At 53.7% G+C, this 24,766-nt stretch overlaps 1 protein-coding gene and 1 non-coding gene across 5 annotated transcripts; one reads left to right on the top strand and one right to left on the bottom strand.

The window, feature by feature from the left end:
* Nucleotides 1-3,692: 3,692 nt before the first annotated feature.
* On the bottom strand, nucleotides 3,693-3,783 carry TRNAR-UCU (transfer RNA arginine (anticodon UCU)). Its single transcript is given in 2 exon segments — nucleotides 3,693-3,728; nucleotides 3,747-3,783. It is a non-coding gene; the product is annotated as a tRNA-Arg (tRNA).
* Nucleotides 3,784-4,107: 324 nt separating this feature from the next.
* SLC27A4 (solute carrier family 27 member 4) lies at nucleotides 4,108-18,660 on the top strand. Of its 4 annotated transcripts, XM_063082148.1 has the most exons (15): nucleotides 4,114-4,179; nucleotides 4,315-4,402; nucleotides 5,574-5,676; nucleotides 5,777-5,943; nucleotides 7,531-7,925; nucleotides 9,743-9,901; nucleotides 11,519-11,588; nucleotides 11,692-11,783; nucleotides 12,659-12,768; nucleotides 13,043-13,252; nucleotides 13,431-13,557; nucleotides 14,163-14,300; nucleotides 14,513-14,677; nucleotides 14,764-14,910; nucleotides 17,651-18,660. In XM_063082148.1, exons 4-15 carry the CDS (start codon nucleotides 5,783-5,785, stop codon nucleotides 17,806-17,808), a joined length of 1,932 nt encoding a protein of 643 aa, XP_062938218.1. In that variant the 5' UTR covers nucleotides 4,114-4,179; nucleotides 4,315-4,402; nucleotides 5,574-5,676; nucleotides 5,777-5,782; the 3' UTR covers nucleotides 17,809-18,660. The 4 variants fall into 4 exon arrangements, with proteins under 4 accessions (XP_062938216.1, XP_062938218.1, XP_062938217.1 ...); XM_063082146.1 differs by lacking the exon at nucleotides 5,574-5,676 and having other exon boundaries at nucleotides 4,108-4,179; XM_063082147.1 differs by lacking the exon at nucleotides 4,114-4,179 and having other exon boundaries at nucleotides 4,202-4,420.
* Nucleotides 18,661-24,766: the final 6,106 nt, after the last annotated feature.

Raw genomic sequence — 24,766 nt, 5'->3', positions numbered from 1 at the left:
AAGTGAGCCACGGGCTGGCCCTTTGTCTTGGGATTTAGAACCAGAAAAACTCCCAAGATGGCAGAGCCTTTAAGTTTTTCAGGGCCAACTCCTCGTGTGGATAAGTTAATTGAAGCCAGAGGTAAGCAAGGAATTGCCTAGAGTAACTAGAACATGGGCTGCAGTCCTCCTGGTTGGTTTTCCTATGCCTCAATTTCCCTGTCTATAATAATGGCTACAGTTCATTTACAACCATACTATGTGCCAGGCAATGCCAAGCACATGAGATGCATTATTGCATTGACACCTCAAGGCCACCACCCAAGGAGAGAGGTGGTACTCTTGCTTGTGTTTTACTAATGAGGCAATAGAAACAGCTGGGGCTGGAACCGGGGGTTGTCCAAAGACCTGCCCAGAAAGCCACACTCTGACCAACCGAACTAACCATCCATCCATCCTGCCTTCTGAATATACCAGGCTTCCTGCGTTTGGCAATAGCATTCTGTCCCCAGGTCATTACATGGTCAGCTCCTTGTCATTCACATCTCTGCTCCAATGTCACTTCCTTCAAGAGGCCTTCCCTGACCACACCATCTGAAGCAGTCCCTCACCCCTCACTCCATGCTATCACCTTCCTTTTTTTTTTTTTCCAGCTGGCCAGTATGGGGATCTCAACCTGTAACCTTAGGGTTATAAGGCTGCACTCCAGTTGAGCTAACTAGCCCGTCCCACCTTATTTTCTTTTGAGCCCTTACCTACCAACTCTGAAATGATGTTATTTCATTTACTTATGAGTTCCGTGTCTGCCCCAGGAGGGCAGGGACCCTTGCCCTTTTCCTTTCCTGTTGTGAACAGTGCTTGGCACATAATAGGGGTTTGGTATTTCATTGTTGAAGAAATGGATACCAAAGCCTGTGCTGAACACCCTACGTGTGAGATTTCATTCGGTCCCCAATGGTAGCCTCACCTTATGATGAAGACCCCAGGTCTTTTGTTCAACGAGTCTCCTAGGATCACAGCTGAGCTGTGGTGGATCCCGGTGTGGGACAGCCAGGTCTTGAGTTCTCTCCTAATAGCCAAGAGAAAGCCCCCTTTCCCTTTGCTTGATAAAAACCGTATATAGCTGACCTCAGAACAGTGTTTGAGGGCCCGGGCTCTGAAGGCAGACAGACCTGGCCCTGCCACTGACCAGCTCTGTGCACTTGCAGTAGTCACATCACCCCTTTCAGCCTGTTTTCTCATCTGTAAAATGGGGACATAGTATACCTACTTCAGAGCAGGGCCGTTATGAGGCTTAGTAAAATGATGCATAGTTAGTGCTTTATTAGTACACCATAAGCACTTAGGAAATGGAAGGTGTTATTTGCCGGGAAGGCCCATCAAGGCCTCTGAAATCACCACGTACAGTGTCAAGCCATGTATTATATGTGGCAATACAGTCATCATGGCTCCTGCCTTCTGGGACTGAGCAAGGATTGAGGGAGGTGATGCACACACTCAGAGTGGGAGGGCTTCTAGAGCTCAGAGGTTCTAATGCCAACTGGAACTGGCATATCTACAGGGTAGACACCTACTGTGTGCCAGTGGCCAAACCACTTTACTGCCCTGGGGTGCCTGAACTCTTTTCATGTGTGTCCAAATGCCAGCTTCTAGTAAGTCTGGAGATTTCAGCACTGACACTCATTTCCTAATGCAGTGGAGATGGGGGACAGGTCAGTGGCAGGGATCCCACTGTGAAATCAGCCTAAGCTAGGCCTGTCCCACAAACAATAGTACTCAGCTTCTGCCCTTCTTAGAAACCCTTGATGGTTCTCCTGATGAGAACCCCCTTGATGGTTGCCCTGGGATAAACTCCTCAGTTTGGCAGACAAAGCCCTTTGCAATCACTTTTATCACCATATGGCCCTCCCCTCCCTATGTATCCTAATGTAATGCACAAGCCTACTAGTCTTCAATCATTTCACTGATATCTTCTGAGCCTTTGCTGAAGGCAGATGCTGGAGGTTCAGCAATGATCAAGACAGTTCCATCCCTGCCCTCCTGGAGTTGAGCAGTTATGCCAGCTGAGGGCCTTTCTTGTGCCAGCCCTGAGCTGATAGCTTGATGTGCATCACCTGCCTGAATCCTTGCTCAGTCCCAGAAGTCAGGTGCTGTTGATGACTGTATTGCCATTCAGCAGGTGAGGACACCGAGGATCCATGGGGAGAGGTGACTTGCTCAAAGTCTTACAGCGGTCCTGAGAGTGCACCCCAGCTGTTTCTGACTAGAAAGCTAAAATGGTTAAATAAATAATCACAATTCTGTGCAGTGAGTGTTACGCCAGAAGTACATGAGCACTTGGTGAGGGACAACCTATTCTAGTCTCATCTCCTTCCGCCCTCTCTGTCCAGCCAGACAGTAAGCAAGTTGAAGGCAGTGTTTTGTTCCCTCTATGTCCTTTTGCTTCTCTCCCAGGCCTGGCCCAGTGTCTGGTGGGTTACTGCCTTGGCTCACCAGTGTAACAAGCCTGGGTGGAAGAGAGCAGGTGGCTGGTCACCAGCACCCTCCCCCAAACTCTCACCTGGCCCATTTTGCATACAACTTCAGCAGTCGATGTGGAAATAATCATGCTTATACCTATGGATCCTGGTGTGGATGAAGTCAGATCCTGCAATTCACTCTCCCTTTCATTCATTCAACAAACATTTATTGAGCTTCTATTAGCCCTGTGGACACAATCAGACATAATCTTCGTGTCTAGATTCTGATCTTGTTTGTGCTTTGTGCTCAATGAGCCTATAAGCTACAATAATAAATATGTCAAGCAGTACTTCAAATGCTCCCTATGAATCTCCATACCAACCCTATGAGGTAAGCACTATGAGTATGTCCCGATTTTTATATATAAGAAACTGAGACTTTGCACTGTCAACAAGAAGTTGAACCCAAGTCTGTTGAATGCCAATGCCCATGCCCATAACCACTGCACATACTGCCCCCTGAATGTGATACCCATGGAGGAGGTGTTAATTGAATTTTCCCAGGTTTCGCAAAAGGAGGCACTCCATACTCCAGAAGATATAGGTCCAAATCCTTATCAAGCTAAAATTTCATCTTTTTTTTTAATTTTTATTATTTTTTGGTGGCTGGCTGGTTCGGGGATCTGAATAAAATTTCATCTTTAAAACCTATAAATAGACCCTGAAAACTGCCCTTCCCCACTTTTAAAGATTTCTACTGGACTAAGGGATTAAGAGATCTATTTAAGGAGCAGTGGCAACTGTGGATGCCCAACAAGTTTGGTTATCAAGGAACCAAGCTTTCAGAGGCCCAGAGCCCCCAAGGGGCTGGGAATCTGGCCGATTGCCTCTGGCTCGCCAGGTGGCATGACAAATAAGGCCATAGGTTTATAGGTTGACTGGTTTACAGCAGGGTTCAGAGTGATCAGAGGAGGAAGTTAACTAAGGGCCTCCAAATCCGTGCCCTTTGTACCAACAGATGTGCTGGGCTGCTTACAAGATACCATGGATGAGAAAGATTTCTACGTAGTAACTCAGACGCCAAGTTTAAGTTTATTGCTGTAGAGAAGCAGGGTGGGGTGCAGAGATGTCAAGCCTGCTGGATGCAACAGCTTCAGGTTTGCAGGAGCTGCGGTTCTTCGTTCTGAACCTTCGAAAGGTACTGGAGGCCGTAAAATATCCCAATGGGAAGTGAGGGAGGGAGCTGTCAAAACTCGACTCTGGTGGGACTCGAACCCACAACCTTTGAATGACCACACCAGGCTCGGCTAGAAGTCCAATGCGCTATCCATTGCGCCACAGAGCCGGCTAATGGGACCTGCCCCCCAGCTCACCTCGCTGCCTGAAACCGCCCTTTTAGCGCTCTTCTAGGCGTGGCGCTGGGCCTTTGTTAAACTCTTCCCGGCCTAAGCGCGAGCTCCGGATTCTCGGCCGACGGTGCAGATGGGGGTGCTCTCCCCCACGTCCGGACGCCCGGGGGAAGGGAGGGCCCAAGCAGAGCCCACCAGTCTCCTCCGGGGCCGCGCGACACGGACTACAACTCCCAGCGTGCTGCACGGCGGCGGCGCCCGAGACCGTCGCGCGCGCAGGGCGGGCTGTGGCTGGGTGGTGTCGGGTGCGGGGGGCTGCGCTGCGCGGCCGGCTCTGTGGCTCGCCGGCACCCGGGGAGGCGCTGGAGGCCGTGCTGGGGCCGGCGCAGCAGGTTTGGGTTGCGGGAGGCAGGGAGGAGCGCGGTGGGCGGGCGGAGCCGGGCGGCGGGCGGGGCTGGCCGGGCGACCGGGCCGTGCAAGGCTCCGAGCCGGCCAAGCGCTGCTGAGACCCGGCTCTGCGCGTCCAGGGACGGCTGATGCCCGCCGCGCTCCCCACTCCGCTGTCGCAACCGGGCCGAATCTGGACGGGGCGTCGCGCGGCGGGACCGACGCCGGGTGAGCACAGGCTGCTCGGTGGGTCCCCGGGCGGGGCAACGTGCCGAGTCAAGTGTGAGGAAGATAGCATTGCCGGCTGGGGTGGGGGGCGCGCCCTGCCGCTCCGTCTCCCTGCCGGAAGCTCTGTTCCTGGCTGTCCAAGGGCGAGGGCGGTACGCAGAACCCGGGACGGGGGCCAGAGGGAACTGGGTAGCCCCTCCTCTCCCCGCCCCATCCCCCAGCCTTCCTGGACGGGCCCCTACCCTCTGCTCTGGCGGGCTCTAGGAGACCAGAGGTCTGAGGACCTGGAAGACCATGGTATTGAGGTTGGGGGCGCTGGTTCAGTCCTCCTGGCCCCAGCTCTTGGTTTTCGTGAGGAGGAGAGAGAGGTGATCTGTAAGGGCTCCCCGTGGTCCAGACCATGTCCTCATCTTGGCTTGCAGGCTCTGAGACTACTTCAAAGCCATGACCTTCAGCTCCTCCCAATAATTAGAAAACCCAAAGAAAGCTCGAGTCCCACCAGCTGTCCCCTTGAGTATGTCCGCAAGGAGCCAGGAATAGAACCGAGGAGTCCTAATCTCAGCCCAGCCCCTGCGGCACAGTCAGCCGTTCCCATCTCCCTAAGCCCCAGTCACGAAAGATTCATCTGAGTGGCTTGTTGTGTGTATATACGGGTATGTGGGTGGAGGGGTGCCTTCAAGGCGCTGTTCTCCCTCAATCACCTTTACCCCCTAAGCGGTCACCTCTCAGGCACCTTCAGCTCTAACCCATTTGCTCCGTCTCCCTCTATCGACCAGCAGAGGCATGACTCTGCCTGAGCCTGTGGGCAGAGGACTGAGCAGGGCTCCCTTCCCAGGAAGCTGCCCCTTTGGCTGCTGTGACTTGACCTGGTCATTCACAGAATCTACCTGGATCTCTGGTTGGGGAGTCAAGCCAGAGGCACTTATGTCAGTAGTCACCACTAGGCCATCTTGGGTAGGGACCCTGGATGTCAGGGGAGTAGACTGCCCTGTTTTGGCTGGAAAGGACTCTGAAAACAAGTCTCACTGTACCTGTTGCACAGAGGGGGAGACTAAGGCCTGAAATGGGAGAGGGACTTATCCAACGTCACTTGGAGAGTGGTGGGTAGAGATGGAATGACAAAGCTAGAACCAACCTCCTGCTTCTCATGCCTGGAACTCCTTATCTTTAGTCCTGCGTCTCTAGCCTGGGTCTTCCAGCCAGCCACAGATCCAAGCCTGGAAAGGGACCCTGTCGTCGGCCACACCACTCAGTATGGCAAAGCCTCGCCACAGGTTGACCCTTTGGGATCACAGTGGGCTGACTGCCTGAGCCAGGAGTGAGAGGGCCAGGGAGCATGACTGTTTAAGTCCACTGACCACTCTGTGCCCGCAGGCCACGATGCTACTTGGGGCCTCTGTGGTGGGGGTGCTGCTCTTCTCCAAGCTGGTGCTGAAACTGCCCTGGACCCAGGTGGGGTTCTCCTTGCTGCTCCTCTATTTGGGCTCTGGCGGCTGGCGCTTCATCCGGGTCTTCATCAAGACCATCAGGCGCGATGTCTTGTGAGTACCTGGTCCAGCCCTTCCTGGGGTCTCTCACACCATGCTGGGCTCCTAATCTAAATCTCCTCAAACCAGACCCATGGTTTCTACTAGCACAGGGTACCTGGACCCCCAAAAAGCAGCTTCTGTTTCATACCCTTCCCCTGGCAGTAGTACCTGGTACCTTCCTGGTATTTCAAAGGTCAAAGTCTTCCCCCAGGGAATTTCTCTAACTTGAGGCTCCTTGGCCTGGGGCAGGTTTGGGAGCCTGGGACATACATCGAACAGTAGGTGTGCTGAGGAGACATCTGCAAGGGACTGAGGACAATCTGTAGTTTATGAGAGGGTGAAGAGGAACCCAGTGGGAAAGGCCTTGTCCTCAGGTTGGCATGAGTCTAAGACATCACAAGGGGCACTGAGTTCTAGAAGAGGGCCCCACGTCAGATGCCTGGGAGAACTGACTCCCCAGAGAAAGCCAGGTATGCTCCATAGGGACACCCTATACCAGAAATTCCTGCTCCTATCTGTTCTGTGCCTGTGCTTGGTGAGCTCTGGGCCACAGAGAGCAAAAGGGCAGAGCCAGTCTACCAAGCTCTGACTGGTCAGGAAGATGATAAGGGCACACAGTAAATCCCTAAACTGGTGCTGTCGTGTGGGCAGAGACCCTGAGAGTCTTGCTCACTGCTGTCCTGGCGTCCAGCACAGTGACCTACACCAAGCACAGGCAGCTCAGCATTTGCCAGTCAGGGTTGATGACAAAAGAAAGTATCGAGTGGCGTTGCAGGAAGGGTGGCGGCAGCAGAGAGCTACAGGAGCAGGGAACTAGGAGAGATGGCCTCACACCTGGGGCTTGGGGAATGGAGAGACCTCTGGAGGAAAAGCAGTTGTACTTGAGAGGTCCCTTGAAGGTGGTGGGAGGAGGGGAGTCCCACCAGCACGCAGCACCAGCAAAGGTATTGAGACTGGAGAGCTTACAGAGTTCAAGGGGTCAGAAGGTGGCAGGCTGGGGCAGGAAAGGGGATTGCCAAGTGATTCCACAAACACTTTCTGGATGTCTACTCTGTAGACAAGGTGATGAACAAGACAGAGCCCCGCTGGGCTCACAGGGAGAAGGGCTAGACTCATTAGCAGACTCATCTTTTATTTGCTGTGGTGATGGTGGTGGGGGAGGTACATACAGGCTGTGGGAGTCTCCAGATAAGGAGTTTGAACTTTGACTGGGGCTCTGGAGCCCTGGAAGGCTCTGCCAGAGCAGCAGGCTTAGAGCATAGTAGAAGATGAATTCTGGAGTCAGAGAGGCCTGGTGTTCACAGCTCAGCCACATTCCACCAGGGAAGCCCTGGGCAAGCTGTGACACCTGGAAAGCCTCGGCTTCCTCCTCCATAACAGGAGGGAATAATCCCACAGTCTCTTAGTGTTACTGTGAGGCATCAGTGAGATAGTGCCAAGATGTCATAGTGCCAAGCACTCAGGAGGAGCTGGGAAATCGGTGTGCTAAGAGTTCTGGCTCATGAGGCTTCAGCCAGTCGGGCAGCACCCGGGGTATGGGGATCAGGACGCCACCCTCCCAGTGCCGCAGTCACAGCTTCCTTGTTTGCTCCCATACAGCGGCGGCCTGGTGCTCCTGAAGGTGAAGTCGAAGGTACGACGGTACCTGCAGGAAAAGCGGACAGTGCCCATTTTGTTTGCCTCTACGGTACAGCGCCACCCCGACAAGACAGCCCTGATCTTCGAGGGCACAGACACCCATTGGACCTTCCGCCAGCTGGATGACTACTCGAACAGCGTGGCCAACTTCCTGCAGGCCCGGGGCCTGGCCTCAGGCGATGTGGCTGCCGTCTTCATGGAGAACCGCAACGAGTTCGTGGGCCTGTGGCTGGGCATGGCCAAGCTGGGTGTGGAGGCGGCACTCATCAACACCAACCTCCGGCGGGATGCCCTGTGCCATTGCCTCACCACCTCTCGGGCACAGGCCCTTATCTTTGGCAGCGAGATGGCCCCAGGTGAGCCCCAAGCGTGTGGGGTACAGGCACTAGTCCCATTGGACCTTGCACAGACCACAACCACAACTCCCTTCCAACCCTGGGGGAAGCTGTGTGGGTCGGTGGTTAAGGGCATGAGCCCTGGAGTCAGATGGCCGGTAAGCTGGAGATCCTGAATAAGGGCCCCAGTTCTCTGAGCCTTAGTTTCCTCATCCGTAGTACCTACCTCCTACTGTATTCTAAATGATACTTCACCTGAAGCACTAGCAAAGTGGCTGATGCTGGGCATCTCCTCAGGTATACTGGTAACCATCCTTGTGACTAATTCGGCCTCATTTTCCTCATCTCTATAATGGGAACAAGGACTCATTCCCCACTGTCCTCGAAGAGCTTGCGTTTTATTTGCTGCTACACTGGGCACTGACAGTGCTGGGCTTGGTGCTTCCAGAGCAGCTCTAACCTTCACAAAGACCAGGTGAGGTAGGGATTGTCATCTCAGCTGTATGGATGCTGAGCCTGGGGGGTTCAAAGGGTGTGAGGAGCTCACCCAAGGTCACAGAGTTGGTAAGTGGGAAAACTGGGATTTGCCCACAGTGTCCCTGTTCTTCCTCCCCACACTGCTGTGGTTGTTGGATAATGGACAGGAAAGTTATTAAGAAGCTGAAAGGGGGGCCGACCGCGTGGCACACTTGGGAGCGTGCAGCGCTGGGAGCGCAGCGGCGCTCCCGCTCCCGCCGTGCAGGTTCGGATCCTACATAAGGATGGCCGGTGCGCTCACTGGCTGAGCACAGTGCGGATGACACCAAGCCAAGGGTTGCGATCCCCTTACTGGTCACAAAAAGGACAAAAAAAGAAAAAAAAAAAAAAGACACTGAAAGGGGAGGTGGGAGGATGCAGCAGGGAGCGGGGAGGGTTGGACGAATCAAAAGGAAGCCAGAGGAAGTGGGGCCGAGTGGGCCAGGACTGCCCCACGCCCAGGGCAGGTGAGTGTCTGGATGTCTGTGTTGTACACAGGGGAGCCTGAGAGAAGGTTTCCACTCTCCAAAGGGGATGGAGGGCCTCTGACCTTGCCTCCCTTCTAACTGGCCCCGCACAGAGGAGGGTAGTACAGTGGGTATGAGCTCAGACCTTGGGGAGATAGGGCTAACACTGAATCCCAGTTCTAGCATATTGCAGCTGTGAGCAAGTTCCTCCCATTCGCAGAACCTCAATTTCCTCATCTGTAAAATGGGCTGTCACTGGTACCTACTTCCTAGGGCATGAGAGCAGGAGAATGCAGGTAGAGCTGCTATGTAGTTAGCCAGCAGTTGATGGGAACTGTTGCTCCTATCAGCAGTGAAGTCCCAGGTGCTTTTTTTTTTTTTTTTTTTTTTAAAAAGATGACTGGTAAGGGGATCTTAACCCTTGATTTGGTGTTGTCAGCACCACGCTCACCCAATGAGCTAACGGGCCATCCCCATATGGGATCCGAACCCACGGCCTTGGTGTTGTCAGCACCACACTCTCCCGAGTGAGCCACGGGCCGGCCCCCCAGGTGCTTCACCTGTCTCTCTCCCTCCACCAGCCAGTCTCTGCTGACAGCATGCCCAGCCTTGGCACAAGCAGAGTCCAGGGAACATGGGGGGCTTCCTGGCCTGCCTGCTGACCTGCCTTCTTTTTTTTTTTTTTTTTTTTTTTTCCGTGACCGGCGCTCAGCCAGTGAGTGCACCGGTCATCCTTATATAGGATCCGAACCCGCGGCGGCGGGAGTGACGCCGCGCTGCTAGCGCAGCACGCTACCGAGTGCGCCACGGGCTCAGCCCTGACCTGCCTTCTGACCTGCCTTGTCTCCCCCGTAGCTGTCTGTGAGATCCGTGCCAGCCTGGACACCTCACTCAGCCTCTTCTGCTCTGGCTCCTGGGAGCCCAGCGCCATGCCCTCTGGCACAGAGCACCTGGACCCTCTGCTGAAAGATGCCCCCAAGCACTTGCCCAGTCACCCTGACAAGGGCTTCACAGGTGAGTCCCCCACCCCCACAGAGGGGTTTGAAGATGGGCTGAGGACAGAGCCCTGGCCTTGGACAGAGGGCCTGGGTTCTTCTGCAAATTTGCCATGTGCCTGGAACAAGTCAGTCACATCATCTCTCTTTTTCTATCTGGAAAACGGGGACAGTAACCCTAGGTCACTTGGGGGTTACTGTGACAGTGCAATGAGCTGATGTGTGTGAACGTGCCAGGCACAGAACTGAGCACACAGGAGTTCTCAAAATCCAATTCTTTGATTCGTTGAACAAGCCTTTGTTGACGCCTAACATGTGCAGGATCGTGTGGGCTCCAGGAATCTGCTCCACCAGAATTTTGGCTGGGGTTGGAGAGGGGAGTTGGGTGAGGGGCAAGACCCTTTGGATATGCATCAGGCACCTGTGCAGTGCAGGACTCTGCTGGGTCTCCAGGTGTGGTTCTTCCCTGCCTGCTACTCCAGGCAGCCTCTCTGCGCCTCAGCTCTCTCCTTCTACACGCCAGCCTTCCCGGTCCTTGGGCTTCTCTCACTCCCCTCCTTGTGAAACCACATGGCTGCTGCATTGCTTGGGGGCTCAGAGCTTGGGCTGTTGGTCCAGATCTGAGTTCACATCCTGGCTCTACTGCTTCCCTTGTGTGACCTTGGACACCTGACCGGCCCTCTGAGCCTTGGTTCCCACAGCTATAAAATTGGGGAAAGTAACAGAACCTACTTTATGGGGTGGCTTTAAGGGTTGAAAAGTAATACAGTGAGTCGAGTCCTGAAGCTAGGGTGTGGCAGGAAGGACTCAGTAACTGGTCGTTATCATCATCATCATCGTTAACTTCTCTCATGTGCATATCTGGTCTCCTGGTGCTTTTGTAAACTACTGGAGGGCAGGGACTCTGGCTGGTTCACCCTGGTGCCCTTATGGTGCCTAGGGCTGGCATACAGCTGGCATCCAGAGAGCATGAAATGATTGCTTTAAACATGCAGAGCCATCCATCCCATGGAGTTTCTGATGTCCAGGAATCTTCAGCTTCGTAGGGCTGAGTGAGCCTTGTGTAGAATCTGTAATGTGGCAGTCCCTATTCAGGGCTACAGGTTGGGATAAATAAATGGTCAGCAGTGCAGAAGCTACCTCCATACCCCACTTCCTGAAGCTAATGCTCCCTGTGCCCTAAATCTTGGGGCAGGCACCACCTCCTTCTGGAAGCCCACCTGGCACTGCCTCCCCTCCTGCAAGCCTGGGCCAAGTCTTGCTGCCCAGCTTCAGGAGGTGCTGTGTCTCCCACCCTCCCCCTGGCATTTGGTGCTCAGCAGTGAAATTGCCTGCGTCCTCCTCTGACCGGTCCACTCAGCTGGGACTTCCAGGAGGGCTAGGTCTGTTCCCTTCTTAGTCATTGATATCTCTCTCCCCAGGGCCTGGAACACAGCAAGGGCCCTGGAAATGTTTGTCGAGGGAGCAGACACAGGCGTTAGAGCAGGGCAGTATCTGAGGTCATCAGAGTAGGCCTCCTGGAGCAAGTGTGACGGACACAGGTGTGAAGGATGCACATGTGCAGGCACCCGTCTATCTGACCCATGCCCACCCTGTGCTGCCCTCTCACAGCCACTCGTGTGTCTGTTTTTTTCAGATAAGCTCTTCTACATCTACACGTCAGGCACCACAGGGCTGCCCAAAGCTGCCATCGTGGTGCATAGCAGGTAAGGGCCAGGTGCCCCAGAGTGGGGGTGGGCAAGGCAGGGACTGGGAACCTCCTCCTGCCTTTCCAGGGGCCCGCTGAGCCTTGTGCCCTGTGCCCACCAGGTATTACCGCATGGCTGCCCTGGTGTACTATGGGTTCCGCATGAGGCCCAACGACATTGTGTATGACTGCCTCCCCCTCTACCACTCAGCAGGTAACCTTCGTCCACCCCTCAGCCTCCAGCACCCCCAGGGCCACGGGAGCCCCACCCTTCAGTCAGGCAGTGCACTGCTGTGGAAACACATGAGCAGTGGCCCAGCAAGTTTCTGGGCTGGTCTGATATTTCATTGTGTCCCACAGATGGCACAGCATTGCTGCTTGGTTGTGGGGGCTTAAGGGAAGATAGAGCTTCCATAAATATGAGGGTACTTCAAAAAGTTTGTGGAAGGGCCGAGCCCGTGGCGCATTCGGGAGAGTGCAGCGCTGGGAGCGCAGCGACGCTCCCACGGCGGGTTCGGATCCTATATGGGAATGGCCGGTGCACTCACTGGCTGAGTGCTGGTCACGAAAAAGACAAAAAAAAAAAAAGTTTGTGGAAAAATGGAATTGAAAGATAATACGAATCTTTCCATGAGCTTTTTGAAGTACCCTCATATAGTTTCTGGCCTCAGGGTGCTCAGAGTCTGGTGTAGCAGTGAGTGTGGTGGAGGGGCAGGGAGCAGGAGTGCGGCACGAGGGAAGAGCCCAGTGATGGGGGCCCAGGAAGGCTTCCTGGAGGAGGTCAGCCAAGGCAGGTAGATGTGAGATGCAGAAGCCAGCCAGGGTAGCTCAGTCCTGCCTGGCTGAATGGCAGCATTACAGGCTTGGAGCTGCCCCAGACTCTTCCAGGGCAGTCTGAGGAGTGTGCATTCGATCCCACAGGCACTGGGGAGCCATGGAAGATGTGTGCATAGGGGAGAGAGATGATCAGTTAGTGTAGGTGGGACAGGACAGGAATGAGACCCAGGAAGGACCTGCAGGAGGTGGTCTTGGCAAGAGGTGGAGGGTCTCCATCTCCCTGACCTCCAGGGCCCATCCCTCTGCCTTCAGGAAACATCGTGGGAATCGGACAGTGCCTGCTCCATGGCATGACGGTGGTGATACGGAAGAAGTTCTCAGCCTCCCGGTTCTGGGATGACTGTATCAAGTACAACTGCACAGTGAGTAAGACAGGAAGGGAATGAGTTGTCCCTGTCCCCTTGTCACCTTCCCACCAACCGTGATTTGGAGCATCTGCCTTACAGCAGAGGTGGCCAGTCATTCAGAAGGGTTCATTTAAGGTAACATTCCCATTGTTCAGATGGGGAGACTGAGGCCCAGAAAGGGAAAGGACCATACAGCCAGGCCCTGAGGAGGGAAGGGCTTTGACAGATCAGGAGGTGGTAAAGTGAGAGCAACCTCAGGAGCCTGGAATCACACCAAATCCACCCCCAGATTGTGCAGTACATTGGCGAGCTGTGCCGCTACCTCCTGAACCAGCCGTCCCGGGAGGCAGAAAAGCAGCACCAGGTGCGCATGGCACTGGGCAACGGCCTCCGGCAATCCATCTGGACCAACTTTTCCAGCCGCTTCCACATACCCCAGGTGGCCGAGTTCTACGGGGCCACTGAGTGCAACTGCAGCCTGGGCAACTTCGACAGCCAGGTGCAACACACAGGGGGACGGGTGAAGCCACTGCGGGGATGAATCATGGAAGGCACTGGGCGGCAGAGGGGAAGGCAGAGTTCTAACATGAGACTGAGTGCTCGAGTCCTCCTTGCCTCCATTGTCCAGTATTTGGCCCACAGTGGGAGAGACCCAGCCTAAATCTTGGCCTTTGCAGGTGGGGGCCTGTGGCTTCAACAGCCGTATCCTGTCCTTCGTGTATCCCATCCGGCTGGTTCGTGTCAATGAGGACACCATGGAGCTGATCCGGGGGCCTGATGGTGTCTGCATTCCCTGCCAGCCAGGTCTGCCCTGGGCTGGAATTTAGGGCCTGAATGGGAGGGGTTAGCCCAGGAAGGAGGGAGGACAGATGTGGGTGGATGGGAGCCCTATTCTGACCAGTGGCCATCTGTCAGCACTGCTTTTAGGGTTACAAGTTGCTAATTTCTTTGTGGATCCATTCATTCATTCATTTTTGTGTTGATTAGAGGGGACCCCGAGTCCAGGCCACCTAGGATTGATTCTGGCTCAGCCCCTTCACTCTGTGCCTGAGTCCCCTTATCTGATGGCAGCACACACTTCATCCGCTTGATTATGCATGATGAAGAACGTAAAGTTCTTTGGGCAGAGCTGGGCATGGAGCAGGGGCTTAGTGGCACCAGCTTTGTTAGTCTGTCCATGTGGAGCCTGACCCCTGTTTACTATGTGTTTATCTCATCCATTCAGCTAGCAGATGCCACCAAATGCCTGAGTGCATCAGACCTGCCAAGATGAGCTCCCAGGCTGGTGGGCATTTCTGTGGCAAGCAGTATGAACCAAGTAGACCAAGATGCAGGGTGCACTGGGGCGGGCAGGGGGCAGGAGGAAGAGGCCACCTTGGGCAAATCCAACTGCCTTCCCCGTTGCCCAGGTGAGCCAGGCCAGCTGGTAGGCCGCATCATCCAGCAAGACCCCCTGCGTCGATTTGACGGCTACCTCAACCATGGCGCCAACAACAAGAAGATTGCCAAGGACGTCTTCAAGAAGGGGGACCAGGCCTACCTCACTGGTGGGTCCCCAGCCCTTCACAGCCCCTTCTGGAGGGGGTGGGGAGGGCTGAGGGGTCCTTCACCACCTTTAGAGAACACCTGCCCAGGACTCCTCCAGTCCCAGCCCTTATGGTAGAACAGATTGTTGGGCTCCAGCAAGGACTGCCTGGCCCAAGCTGCTGGGCTGAGAGCCTGGCCGGCCCAATCACTGCCTCATACAACCCCTCCCTAGGCGATGTGCTGGTGATGGACGAGCTGGGCTACCTGTACTTCCGAGACCGCACAGGGGACACATTCCGCTGGAAGGGCGAGAATGTGTCTACCACTGAGGTGGAGGGTACCCTCAGCCGTCTGCTGGACATGGCTGATGTGGCAGTATATGGCGTCGAGGTGCCAGGTACACGTGGGGAGGTGGGAGGAGTGTGTGGGGAAGCACCACCAGAGGGCACCGCCTGCCTTCACCATGTACCCTGCCACCCCCAGGAACCGAGGGCCGGGCTGGAATGGCTGCTGTGGCCAGCCCCACTCGCAGCTGGGACCTGGGGCACTTTGCGCAGGTCTTGGAGAAGGAGCTGCCCCTGTATGCCCGCCCCATCTTCCTGCGCTTCCTGCCCAAGCTGCACAAAACAGGTATGTTCCTCCCTGGCTCCCACTTTGAGGTTCTAGGCCTGGGCCACTTCCCGATTCCTTCTGGAGAGACCCAGCTGGCTGTCAGGGGACCTTCACCCACAGCCTTGCCGGGTAGTTGGTGAACTGACCTGCCCATGTAGAGGCGAGCAGATTTAGCCTTCAGAGGGAGCAGATATTTACTGAGCACCAGGCACTGTGCTAGGCTTTAGAGATAATAGCTAGCAAATTCCAACAGGACCTTTACTGTCCTGGAGCTTTTAGAGCAATAGGGGAGGTAGCTTCAGGACAAGGAATTCTAAAACTAAAGAATGGCTACTGATAGGGTGGACAGAGAGCAAATGAAGGGGCATTCGGGATGACTGGAAGGCTCGCCTGAGGAGCTGATGTTTCAGCAAGTCCCTAAAGCAGGAAGGAGCTTGGGTGCTGGAGGCCCCCAAAGCTGGAGTCAAGTTAGAGGGGCAGGCAGTGGTGTGAAGTGAAAGAGAGAGGCCAGTGGGGGCCAGAAGCCCAGGGCCTTGTGGGCTGGGGTGGGAGTGTGGAGTCTCCTGGGGGCCGTAGGGAGCCACAGACGTGTTTGAGCAGGGTAGTAACCTGGTCAGATCCATATTCTGCAAAGATCTCTGGCTGCTGTGTAGAGAATGGGAGAGGACTGGAGGCAGACCAGGGAAGCAGGGAGACAAGTGAGGGACTGTCACCATTGTCCAGGTGAGAGGTGAGCTGTGGGCCCATGGTCACATGGTCAGGCAGTGCCATCCTTCTATCTGTTGGTCGGTCCACTGATGGCTCCCAAGAGTTCTCTGGTGGGAGGAAGCACTGAGGCTTGTACCCAGTCCCACCCCTGCTTCCCTCAGCCCTTGCTGCCCCTTCCACGTTCTCCCTGTTGCTCACCCTCCCTGGCTGTTTACCCTTGGGCCACCTGCCTAGACACCTCCACGTGGTCATCATGTCAGTCCCTGCCTTGATGGCAGGCCTTCCCTGGCCAGTGTGGCCCCTACCACGCAGTGGGCACCTGGACCTCGGGGAGCACCTGAGGCAGGGGGGAGGGTCACAGGACAGGGACACTGGTTCCAGGCCCGTGACCAAGACTGCGAGCTCCCTGAGCATCAGTCCAGGAGAGACAGGAGGCTGTCAGACCTTGGGTTTCAGATGGGCTTTGCTGCAGAACAAACCATCCCAAACTTACTTGCCCAAATGCCTCACATTTGCTCATCTATTTGCTCACAGTTCTGTGGGTCAGAAATTTCGGGGTAAGTTCAGCTGAGTGGTTCTTCTTTCGGCCTTGCCTGGGGTCCCTCAAAGAGCTGCCATCACTTTGTGACTCCACTGGGGCCCGAGGGTCTAAGATGGCGCCACTCACACATCTGGCCCTCACTGGTTGTTTCTGCAGCACCGGCGAACAGGACTTCCTGTGATGATGGGAATGTTTGATATCTCTGCTGTGCAACACAGTTAACTACTACCCCTCCATATTGAGCACTTAAATGTGGCTAGTGTGAAATTTACATTTTGTTTAACTTTAATTCATTTAAATTTAAATAGCCACATACAGTCAATGACTAGACTACCCTATTGCACTGCACTGGTGTAGGGACCTCACCTGAGATGGTTCACCTGTGCTCCAGGAGGCCACTAGTCTCAAGGTACCCTCAAGAGGGCAGGGTTGGAAGCTGCAAGGTCCCTTGAGGCCTAGACTCATTTAGAACACATGCAGCACTGCTTCTGCCGTATTCTCTTGGTCAAAGCAAGTCATCAGGCCAGTCCAGATTCAAATGGGGGTTGAGAAAGACTCTGGCTCTTGCCGGGAGAAGCGGCAAGGCCACAGTGCAGAGGCATGTGCATGCAGGTAGAGGGGCATCTGTAGCCATTTGTTGGCAGTGTGTCACACCCAGGTTTGAAGCCCAGCTCTACCACTTATTAGCCGTGTGACACTGGCTCGCAGATGTGCCTCTCTGAGTATCAGTCTTCTCTTCTGTACAGTGGGGCTAAAACCATTGATTGAAAGATGCATAATTTAGGCCGGCCCATGGCTCACTCGGTAGAGTGCGGTGCTGATAACACCAAGGCCACGGGTTCAGATCCTATATAGGGATGGCCGGTTTGCTCACTGGCTGAGCGTGGTGCTGACAACACCAAGCCAAGGGTTGAGATCCCCTTACCGGTCATCTTTTTTTTTTAAAAAAAAAAAAAAGAAAGATGCATAATTTGCTTTACATACTATTAAGAAAAAAAAAAAAACCCTGCTAATTAAACTATTTCAGAGATGTTAAAATCTGAAAACATGTGCATCTTAGAATCCAGACAATACAGCTGAACAGCTGCCCCATGGGGTTGATGTGCACATTAAGTGAGAGCACACCTGTACCTGGTAGCTTCTCAAATAAAGGGAGCTATCACAGTCAGAAGACACAAGTTCTGGTCCCTACTCTGCTGTCACACAGTGTGTAATGCTGGGCAAATAGCTTCCCTTCTTCAGGTCTGTTTCCTCATCTGCAAAATGGGAGTGGGTAATACAGCCATCCCAGTCCCCCCAACTTTGTCATGGCTACTCTGAGAAGCAGTACATGATGTAATAAATGGAGCGATCTTTGTAAACTGTAAAGGGCCATGCCCGCTCCTCCCACATTTTTTCCTCTTTTCTCTCTTGCCCTCCTCTCTTCCCCACTCTCCATACTGGTGCTCAGGTTCCTGGGAGCTTAGGCACCTGCCCTGCCCTATCTGAGTCTCTTCCCTGCTCTCCCAGGGACCTACAAGTTCCAGAAGACAGAACTGAGGAAGGAGGGCTTTGACCCGGCTGTCGTGAAAGACCCACTGTTCTACCTGGACGCCCGGAAGGGCTGCTACATCCCACTGGACCAAGAGGCCTACACCCGCATCCAGGCAGGCGAGGAGAAGCTGTGATTTGCCCTCCATGTCCCTCTGAGGGCCAGCGGATGCTGGATCCAGAGCCCCAGTTTCCACCCCAGAGGGGTCCTGGGTGATGCAAGACCAAAGCAAGCAGGTCCTGGCACCTACATGCCAAGGTGCTGACCCCTCCCTCCAAAACTGCCAAGTGACTCACTGCCACCTCCCCCACCCCCTCAGAGGCTTTCTGTGAAAGCCTCATGTCCAAGTCATGTCTTCCGGGCCAGGCAGGGCTTCTGGGCCCCAGCCTGAGACCGACAGGGCACCCTCAGAGTGATGTCTTGGATCAGGGCAAGGGGAGGTGGAGAGATTACCAAGTTCTCCTCAGAACGCAGGGAGCTTGTAAATGGGACCAGGGCAGAAGTCCCCAGACTCAGGAAGCCAACAGAGCGCGCAAGGGTAATAGTGGCCATGGATCAGATGGCTGAAGATGATGTTGGTCCCAGAACTACCCAAGTGTCATTCAGACCTGCCCACACCTCCAGGAAAGGAGGAGTAAGACCCAACAGGGCCCCTGATGCTCCACTTGCAGCAGGAGATCAGGAAGCCCCCCTTGTCTTGCCCCTCTCTCCCATCCTCCTCTTCCTGGGTGGCTATCTGGCTGTCCCTCAGGCAGGGCCATTCTCTTTTTGTGGGTTTGTCTGTGTCACCTCCATCTCAGTCCTGGCTTGGCTATGAGAGGAGGAGGGATAAGGGAGGGGACATCCAGGGGCCAATAAACTGCCTTTACTCCTCCTAGCCTATGTGCATGCCACCTGAGCCCACCCTAATCCCAGAGCCCTCTTCCTGCCCCCACCCTCACCAACCCTCCTGCCCCTCTGGCCCATTCACATCTCATCCATTCACTCATTCGGGCTTAGGGATAAGGCGTGTAAAGTGCCCCAGCCCCTGCCTTCAATGTGCTGGTTCAGATGGGGGCAGTTCCTACCTGAATCTGGTAAGGTGTTTAACAGTGTGAGCCTTAACGTCCAAACCAGCTCTTCACTTATAAGCTTGTGGACTTGGGCAAGTGACTCAGTCTCCTCACCTGTGAAATGGGAATAATCACTTAACAGGATTCAGAAGCTAAAGGTAGCCATTAGTAGGAAGAGGATGCTGAGTCTTTAAGGGGAAACCCTAACCTAGGGCAGGATCCTGACTCCAGACTCTTGGTGGTGCTGCTCCCTCTGCATGTGGTGCATTTCCCCAATCATTTAGGGGCTGGAAAGATCGGGGGGGGGGGGGGGGGGGGGCTGTAAGAGCCAGAGCAAGGCTGCCTAACCAGCCCAGGTGGAGTCTAGGAAAGCTTCCTGGAACAGTCCTAACAGCTGTGGTCATCAGTGCAGCTGACGAGCCAGCTGTTTCCTAGGCACCATGGCTGGAGTCACACCTAGGCTGGGAACTCACAGCCCAACGGGAAGGGGCTCCAACACAGCCTAGGGTAGGGGGCAGTGCACACCACGGGGTTTTCTCTCCACTGTTGCATCCTCACCACAAGTCTGTGAGGAGGGTTTTATAAATGGGCTTTTCAAAGAAAGAGCCAGAACTTGGAGATTCTGAGTCACTTGGCCAAAGACACAGCAAGTAGGGGCTGGAAAGCTAACCCAAACCAGAGTTCTCTCCGCTGCACTACCCTGCCTCCTGTGCACAAGGCAGCAGGAAGCAGAAGAGCTTCCATTCCATGCATGCCTGTGGAGCCACGCTGTTCAGGTGGAGGTGGCCAGGCTGAGAAATCTGGAGTGCCTTCTGGGGGAGTGACCTTTGAAAAACAGAGGAGTCTAGTTCCTCCCTTGGGGGAAAGTGGGGGGCAGAGCTAGAGTGGGGGCCCTTGTAGAGTGATGCTGAGGGGAGTCTGGGGGTGGTGGGCATGTCTGCTGTGACTGCATGTGGTCAGCAGAGGGCATGCAGGGCTTGGAGAATCCAGTCCTGGCCCTTAGACAGCCCAGGGAAGGGGGAAGGAGGGGCTCTGAGTCCCACCTCACCCCCAAGCATGTACCCAACTCAGAGGACCCCATGGCAGGCCTTTGGTCGTACTTCCAAGGGCCTGGACTTGGTTGACAGTGCGGCTTTGTATCTTTAACCCACAGTAGTAAGTTCTCTACAGTGGGAAGAAGGAGCCCCCAGAGAAGGACCATTCCTTTCTCCACGTTGAACACAGTCACCAAAAGGCTGTATGAACTGGTGGTTAAGAGCTCCAACTCTGGAGGCAGACAGGCCTGCATCCAGATCCCAGCTCTGCCATTTGCCAGGGAAAGCCCGTTTCCTCTCCTGTAAATGGAAGTCAGGGAATCCCTACCTTGGGGTAGTTGTGAAAATGCAGTGGGATGATGCATGAAAACCTCTTAGCCTGGTGCTGGTATCTGCTTAATGTCTAGGAATTTTTTAAAAAGGAGAGGGGCCGGCCCATGGCTCACTTGGGAGAGTGTGGTGCTGATAACACCAGGGCCACTGGTTTGAATCCCTATATAGGGATGGCCGGTTGGCCCACTTGGGAGAGCGTGGTGCTGACAACACCAAGTTAAGGGTTAAGATCCCCTTACCGGTCATCTTTAAAAAAAAAAAAAAAGATATATTCAGATGTTAAGACCCCAGACTAGGCTGTTCCCCACTTCCACATTGGATCCCACAGCCCCTCCATGATGGAGAGGGAGTGGTGGGCCCATGGTCCTTGCAGCTCTCAGGTCTGCATCAGGTCACCCCCAAACTATGGCCATGTGAGTCATCTCCATACACACAGTAGGTGCTCAATACATGCTTGTGAAGTTAATTAACAATAGCTACTGTTTATAAGGCATTTCCTGACATTTATGTAGTGTTTCACAGTTTATAGAGCACCATGTAAATACATCTTTTAAGCAAAGCAATTTTTTTTTTTTGCCATATCCAAACCCTTGACCTTGGTGTTACAACACCGCACTCTAACCAACTGATTCTAAAAGGCCTACTCTGCAGGGAAGGCCGAGCTGCCAAGGTGGGCAAGATAGAGACCCTGGCCCTAGATCTGCCCTCAGGGATCCCACCATCTGCAGGGTGGGAGAGGGGGCTAGTGAGTCTAGAAGCAAAGGCTGTGTGCTTAGCTGACCTAATCCAGTGCCTGGAGGTGGGGGCATGTCATGGTCAGGGAGGTCTTTCGAGGAGAGTGTTCAGAGGGAGCAGCCAAACATAAAGGCCTGGAGGTGCAGAGTAACTGGGGCAGTGAAGAAGGGCAGTGAGGCTGCAGGGTTGGGGGAAGGGTTAGAGTTGAGGCAAGATGTGAGAGAACCCTTTGAGGGCACCTGTACATGCACACCTCCAGAGACTGGGAGCTCCCCATGGAGGTCCTAGTATCAGGTCAAACCTGCTTCCTTAGACTCTTGCTAATGGCCACCATGTATTGGCATTTCCTCTGTGCCAGGCCGTGTGCAAAGCACTGTATGTGCATGATCTCATTAAATCCTCCTAATTCAAAGCAGATATATTTTTTATCCCCATTTTATCCCCATAATTTTTTTTTTTTTTTGTCCTTTTCATGACCGGCACTCAGCCAGTGAGTGCACCGGCCAGTTCTATATAGGATCCGAACCCGCGGCGGGAGCGTCACAGCGCTCCCAGCACCGCACTCTACCAAGTGCGCCACGGGCTCGGCCCATATCCCCATAATTTTTATCTGTGGTCTCCAAAGACTGCAGAGCCTGTGAGTGGCACAGCTGGAAGGAAAGTCCTCTTCCTCGAGCCTCAGCATTCCCATCTGCAATCTGCCCACTCCAACCAGGGAGGCTGGAAGGGGCCAGCCTCAAGCATCCCTGGAGGTCCAGCTGCCCTTGGGACAGGCATGTGGCTGCCCGGGCCAGGGCGTGGTATATCACTTTCAATTCCTGCGAAGAAGGTTAAATACCTCTGAGGGGCCCATTGAGACTGCGGCGGCAGGGGAGGGGAGAAATGTGTGACTTTCAAAGGGACCTGAATGCGTGGCCAGTCCCTCCTCCAGAGGAGGGGGCACTGCTTCCTCTTGGCCTAATGATATTCTGGGCTCAGCCCTCATCTTCGGCAGCAGTTTAACCCAAGCCAGGGCGGATTTCTTTCTCACTGATCTCAGCTTGACACCCAATTAGCACAAGAATGGGAGGAGGAAGCCTGCAAGAGGTGCCTCCCAGCCTCCCGGGGCAAGTGAGGGGAGCAGGCAGGAAGACAAAGGGCAGCAGGCAGGGGGGCACCAGCGCCCTGCCTCCCCACCGACCCTGCCATTGTCTCCCTATGAGCTTCAGAGAGGATGGAGGCCTATGCCCGGGCTGGCCAGCCTACTGGAGGAGACGGGATGGGGCCCAAGCCCCTGTTCTGTGTAGATCCAAGGGGAAGGCACTTGGATGAGACTAGTCCAAGGGAGGAGTGAGGGTCAGTGAATAGGGGCAGGAAACCTGAAGGCACAAAAACCTGGGGTTGAGACCTGACACTTAGGGGCCCTTGGGCAAGCCACACACCCATTCTGAGTCTCAGTTTTTTCGTCTGAAGAAGGGGGATAATTAATAATCCCTGTGAGGAATCAATTAGGTAACGCAAGTAAAGCACCTGGCAGGTGCAAAATGGACGTTCAATAAATACTCTCTGAATGAATACAATATGTTACACTATATTTTTACTGACTGAGGGGTTGAGTGGGGTAGGCTGGGGTCAGGAAGCAGGACTTTATAAAAGTGAGAGCTGGGCATCCACAGAATGGGCAGACTTACCCAGAAGGAGCTCCTAGTCTCTGGGGCTATGCCAGGAAAAGGTGATGGACCACCTGCCTGTTGAGATTGCAGGAGCAGGGAATGCCTCTGGCCTTGCATGTGCCCTCTTCCTCCCCACCACCTCCTCTTACATTCCTTTGGACTTGGGCTTCAATGTGACTTTCTCTGGGAACTCCTCCCTAATCCCAGGGCTGGGTTAGGGGCCTCCTCTGGTTCCCACAGGCCCCCTGTCCCCTCCCCCTACCACTCCCATAATGCCGATTGCACTGTGTGTCCATCTCTGTCTTCTCCTGATACATCAGCCCTAGGAGGGCAGGGACCCATTGGTTTTGTTCACCATTGAGTTCCCAGCACCAGCACTGGACCTGGCATGTAACAGGTGCTCAATGAATGTTTGTCAAATGGATGGAACACTTCAAATGCTCCCAAGCAATCAGTTTCAGCTCTGGGAGGTGGCAGTTCCCGGGATATTCAGCTCATAGAGGTGGGTTGGGATTAGAAGCAGTAAAGGGCCCTGAATGTCTTCTAGGTCAGGCCTTCTCCTGTTGGCAAAGGGAAGCCATTAAATGATTTTGAGCAGGGGAGTGATATCACTTGTTCATTTATTCACTCATTCAGCAAGCAAGCACCAAACCCCTACAATGTACAAAGGTCCTCACTACATGCTAAGGATCAAAGATGAATCAGGAGGGGCTCACTGGTTAGCTCAGTTTGGGTAGAGTGTGGCGTAACACCAGATCCCCATACGGGCCAGCTGCAATAAAAAAAAAAAAAACCAAAGATGAATCAGGAAAGGTTTCTGCCATGGAGGAACTAACAATCCCAGTGGGAAAGAATCTTAGAATATTTTTGCTGAAGGGAGCTTAAGAGATCATTTGATCCCAAATTCTCTTTACAGATTGGGGAAACTCTGTCCCAGAGAGGGGAAATGACCTACCCACACAGCATGGTGAATGTGGGGCCTTTCCATTTACCACAGGATTCTTTTGCATTTTTCTTTTTTTTGGCTGGCCTATAAGGGAATCTGAACTCTTGATCTTGATCTCACTCTAATCAAGTGAGCTAACCTGCCAGCCCTCTTTTGCACTTTTTGAGGACTAGGGCTCTGTCTCATTTGTCCTTACTTTACCATTGCCCTGGAAACAGTGCCTGGCACATTGAAAGGGTTTAGGGCTGTCCACAGAGTTAAATTGTACAATGAACTCAAGGCCAGAGACAAAGCAGGGGCAGGTGAGAGTTAATGAGCTGGGAAGGTGGGGGGTGGATGGAAGAATCTGGGGTTGCAAAATCAGGTTAGAAGGAAGACTAATCCAAATATGGTGACTGTCTGGGTGTGCAGGAAGAGAATTAAGAACAATGTCTGAGATTTCTTGCTTTGGTGTTTCAGTGGGTGGTAGTGGTATCCCTGAGATGGATAACACAGAGAGACTGTTTAGGGAAAGAGGCACTGTGCAAGAACTCATTGAGTCCTCACTACAATGAGGTCAGGCTGTTATTATGCCCATTTTACAGATGAGGAAACAGGCACAAAGGAACTTGCCCAGTGACATAGCTAAGAAGTCGCAGGACCTGGATATAAACTCACAGTTGAACTACTTGCTCTTAACCATTACATCTTTTCATCGAGTTCACTTTTGGGTTTTTTTTCTTTTTTTCTTTTTAAGGATCCGAACCTGTGGCCTTGGTGTTATCAGCACTGCACTCTCCCGAGTGAGCCACGGGCCGGCCCATTGAGTTCACTTTTGGAAGTGTTGCTATTTAGATATCAATGGAACAACCACTTCACTTCATTTCTGCTCTGGGCTTCCGCAACAGGCTCTAGTGGTCTCCCTGCCTCCTTCCTGTTGCCCTCCAAACCATTTTCCACACTGCAACCAGAAAAGATATTTTAAAGCACAGTTCTAACAATGCAGCCCCCCTCTCAAAACCCTTTAATAACCACCTACTTAAGAGACTCCTAGAGACTTAAATCCTCACTGGCTTACAAGGCATGGTTTTGCCCCTACCCACGGTTCTAGCCATATCTTTTACCAGGCTCCCAGCTCCCCAACTTCCACCTTCCTTCCTTGATGCTCCAGCATGTTCTTACCCAGAGCCTTTGCACCTTCTGTTCTCCTCACTGGAATGCTCCCAGAGGTTTCTCTCCCCTCACACCCACCTAATTAACTCTACTCAGGTTTTAGAACTCAGCAAGTCCAGTCTAGTCAGTTTTCCTTCTGAAGTTCCTATAACTTCAGATCATTTCTTTCAATTTGAGGTTTACATTTACT

Source organism: Cynocephalus volans, chromosome 17 (genome assembly GCF_027409185.1).
Source record: "Cynocephalus volans isolate mCynVol1 chromosome 17, mCynVol1.pri, whole genome shotgun sequence".
NCBI lineage: Eukaryota > Metazoa > Chordata > Mammalia > Dermoptera > Cynocephalidae > Cynocephalus > Cynocephalus volans.
Note: the sequence above shows the minus strand (reverse complement) of the source record. Positions and strands in the feature narration are given on the sequence as shown.

Coding starts and splice junctions, on each gene's coding strand:
- SLC27A4 (XM_063082146.1), top strand. CDS start 5,783: ATGCTACTTGGGGCCTCTGTGGTGGGGGTGCTGCTCTTCTCCAAGCTG. Junction 11,784..12,658: donor CCCCCTCTACCACTCAGCAG/GTAACCTTCGTC, acceptor CTCTGCCTTCAG/GAAACATCGTGGGAATCGGA. Junction 14,678..14,763: donor ATATGGCGTCGAGGTGCCAG/GTACACGTGGGG, acceptor TGCCACCCCCAG/GAACCGAGGGCCGGGCTGGA.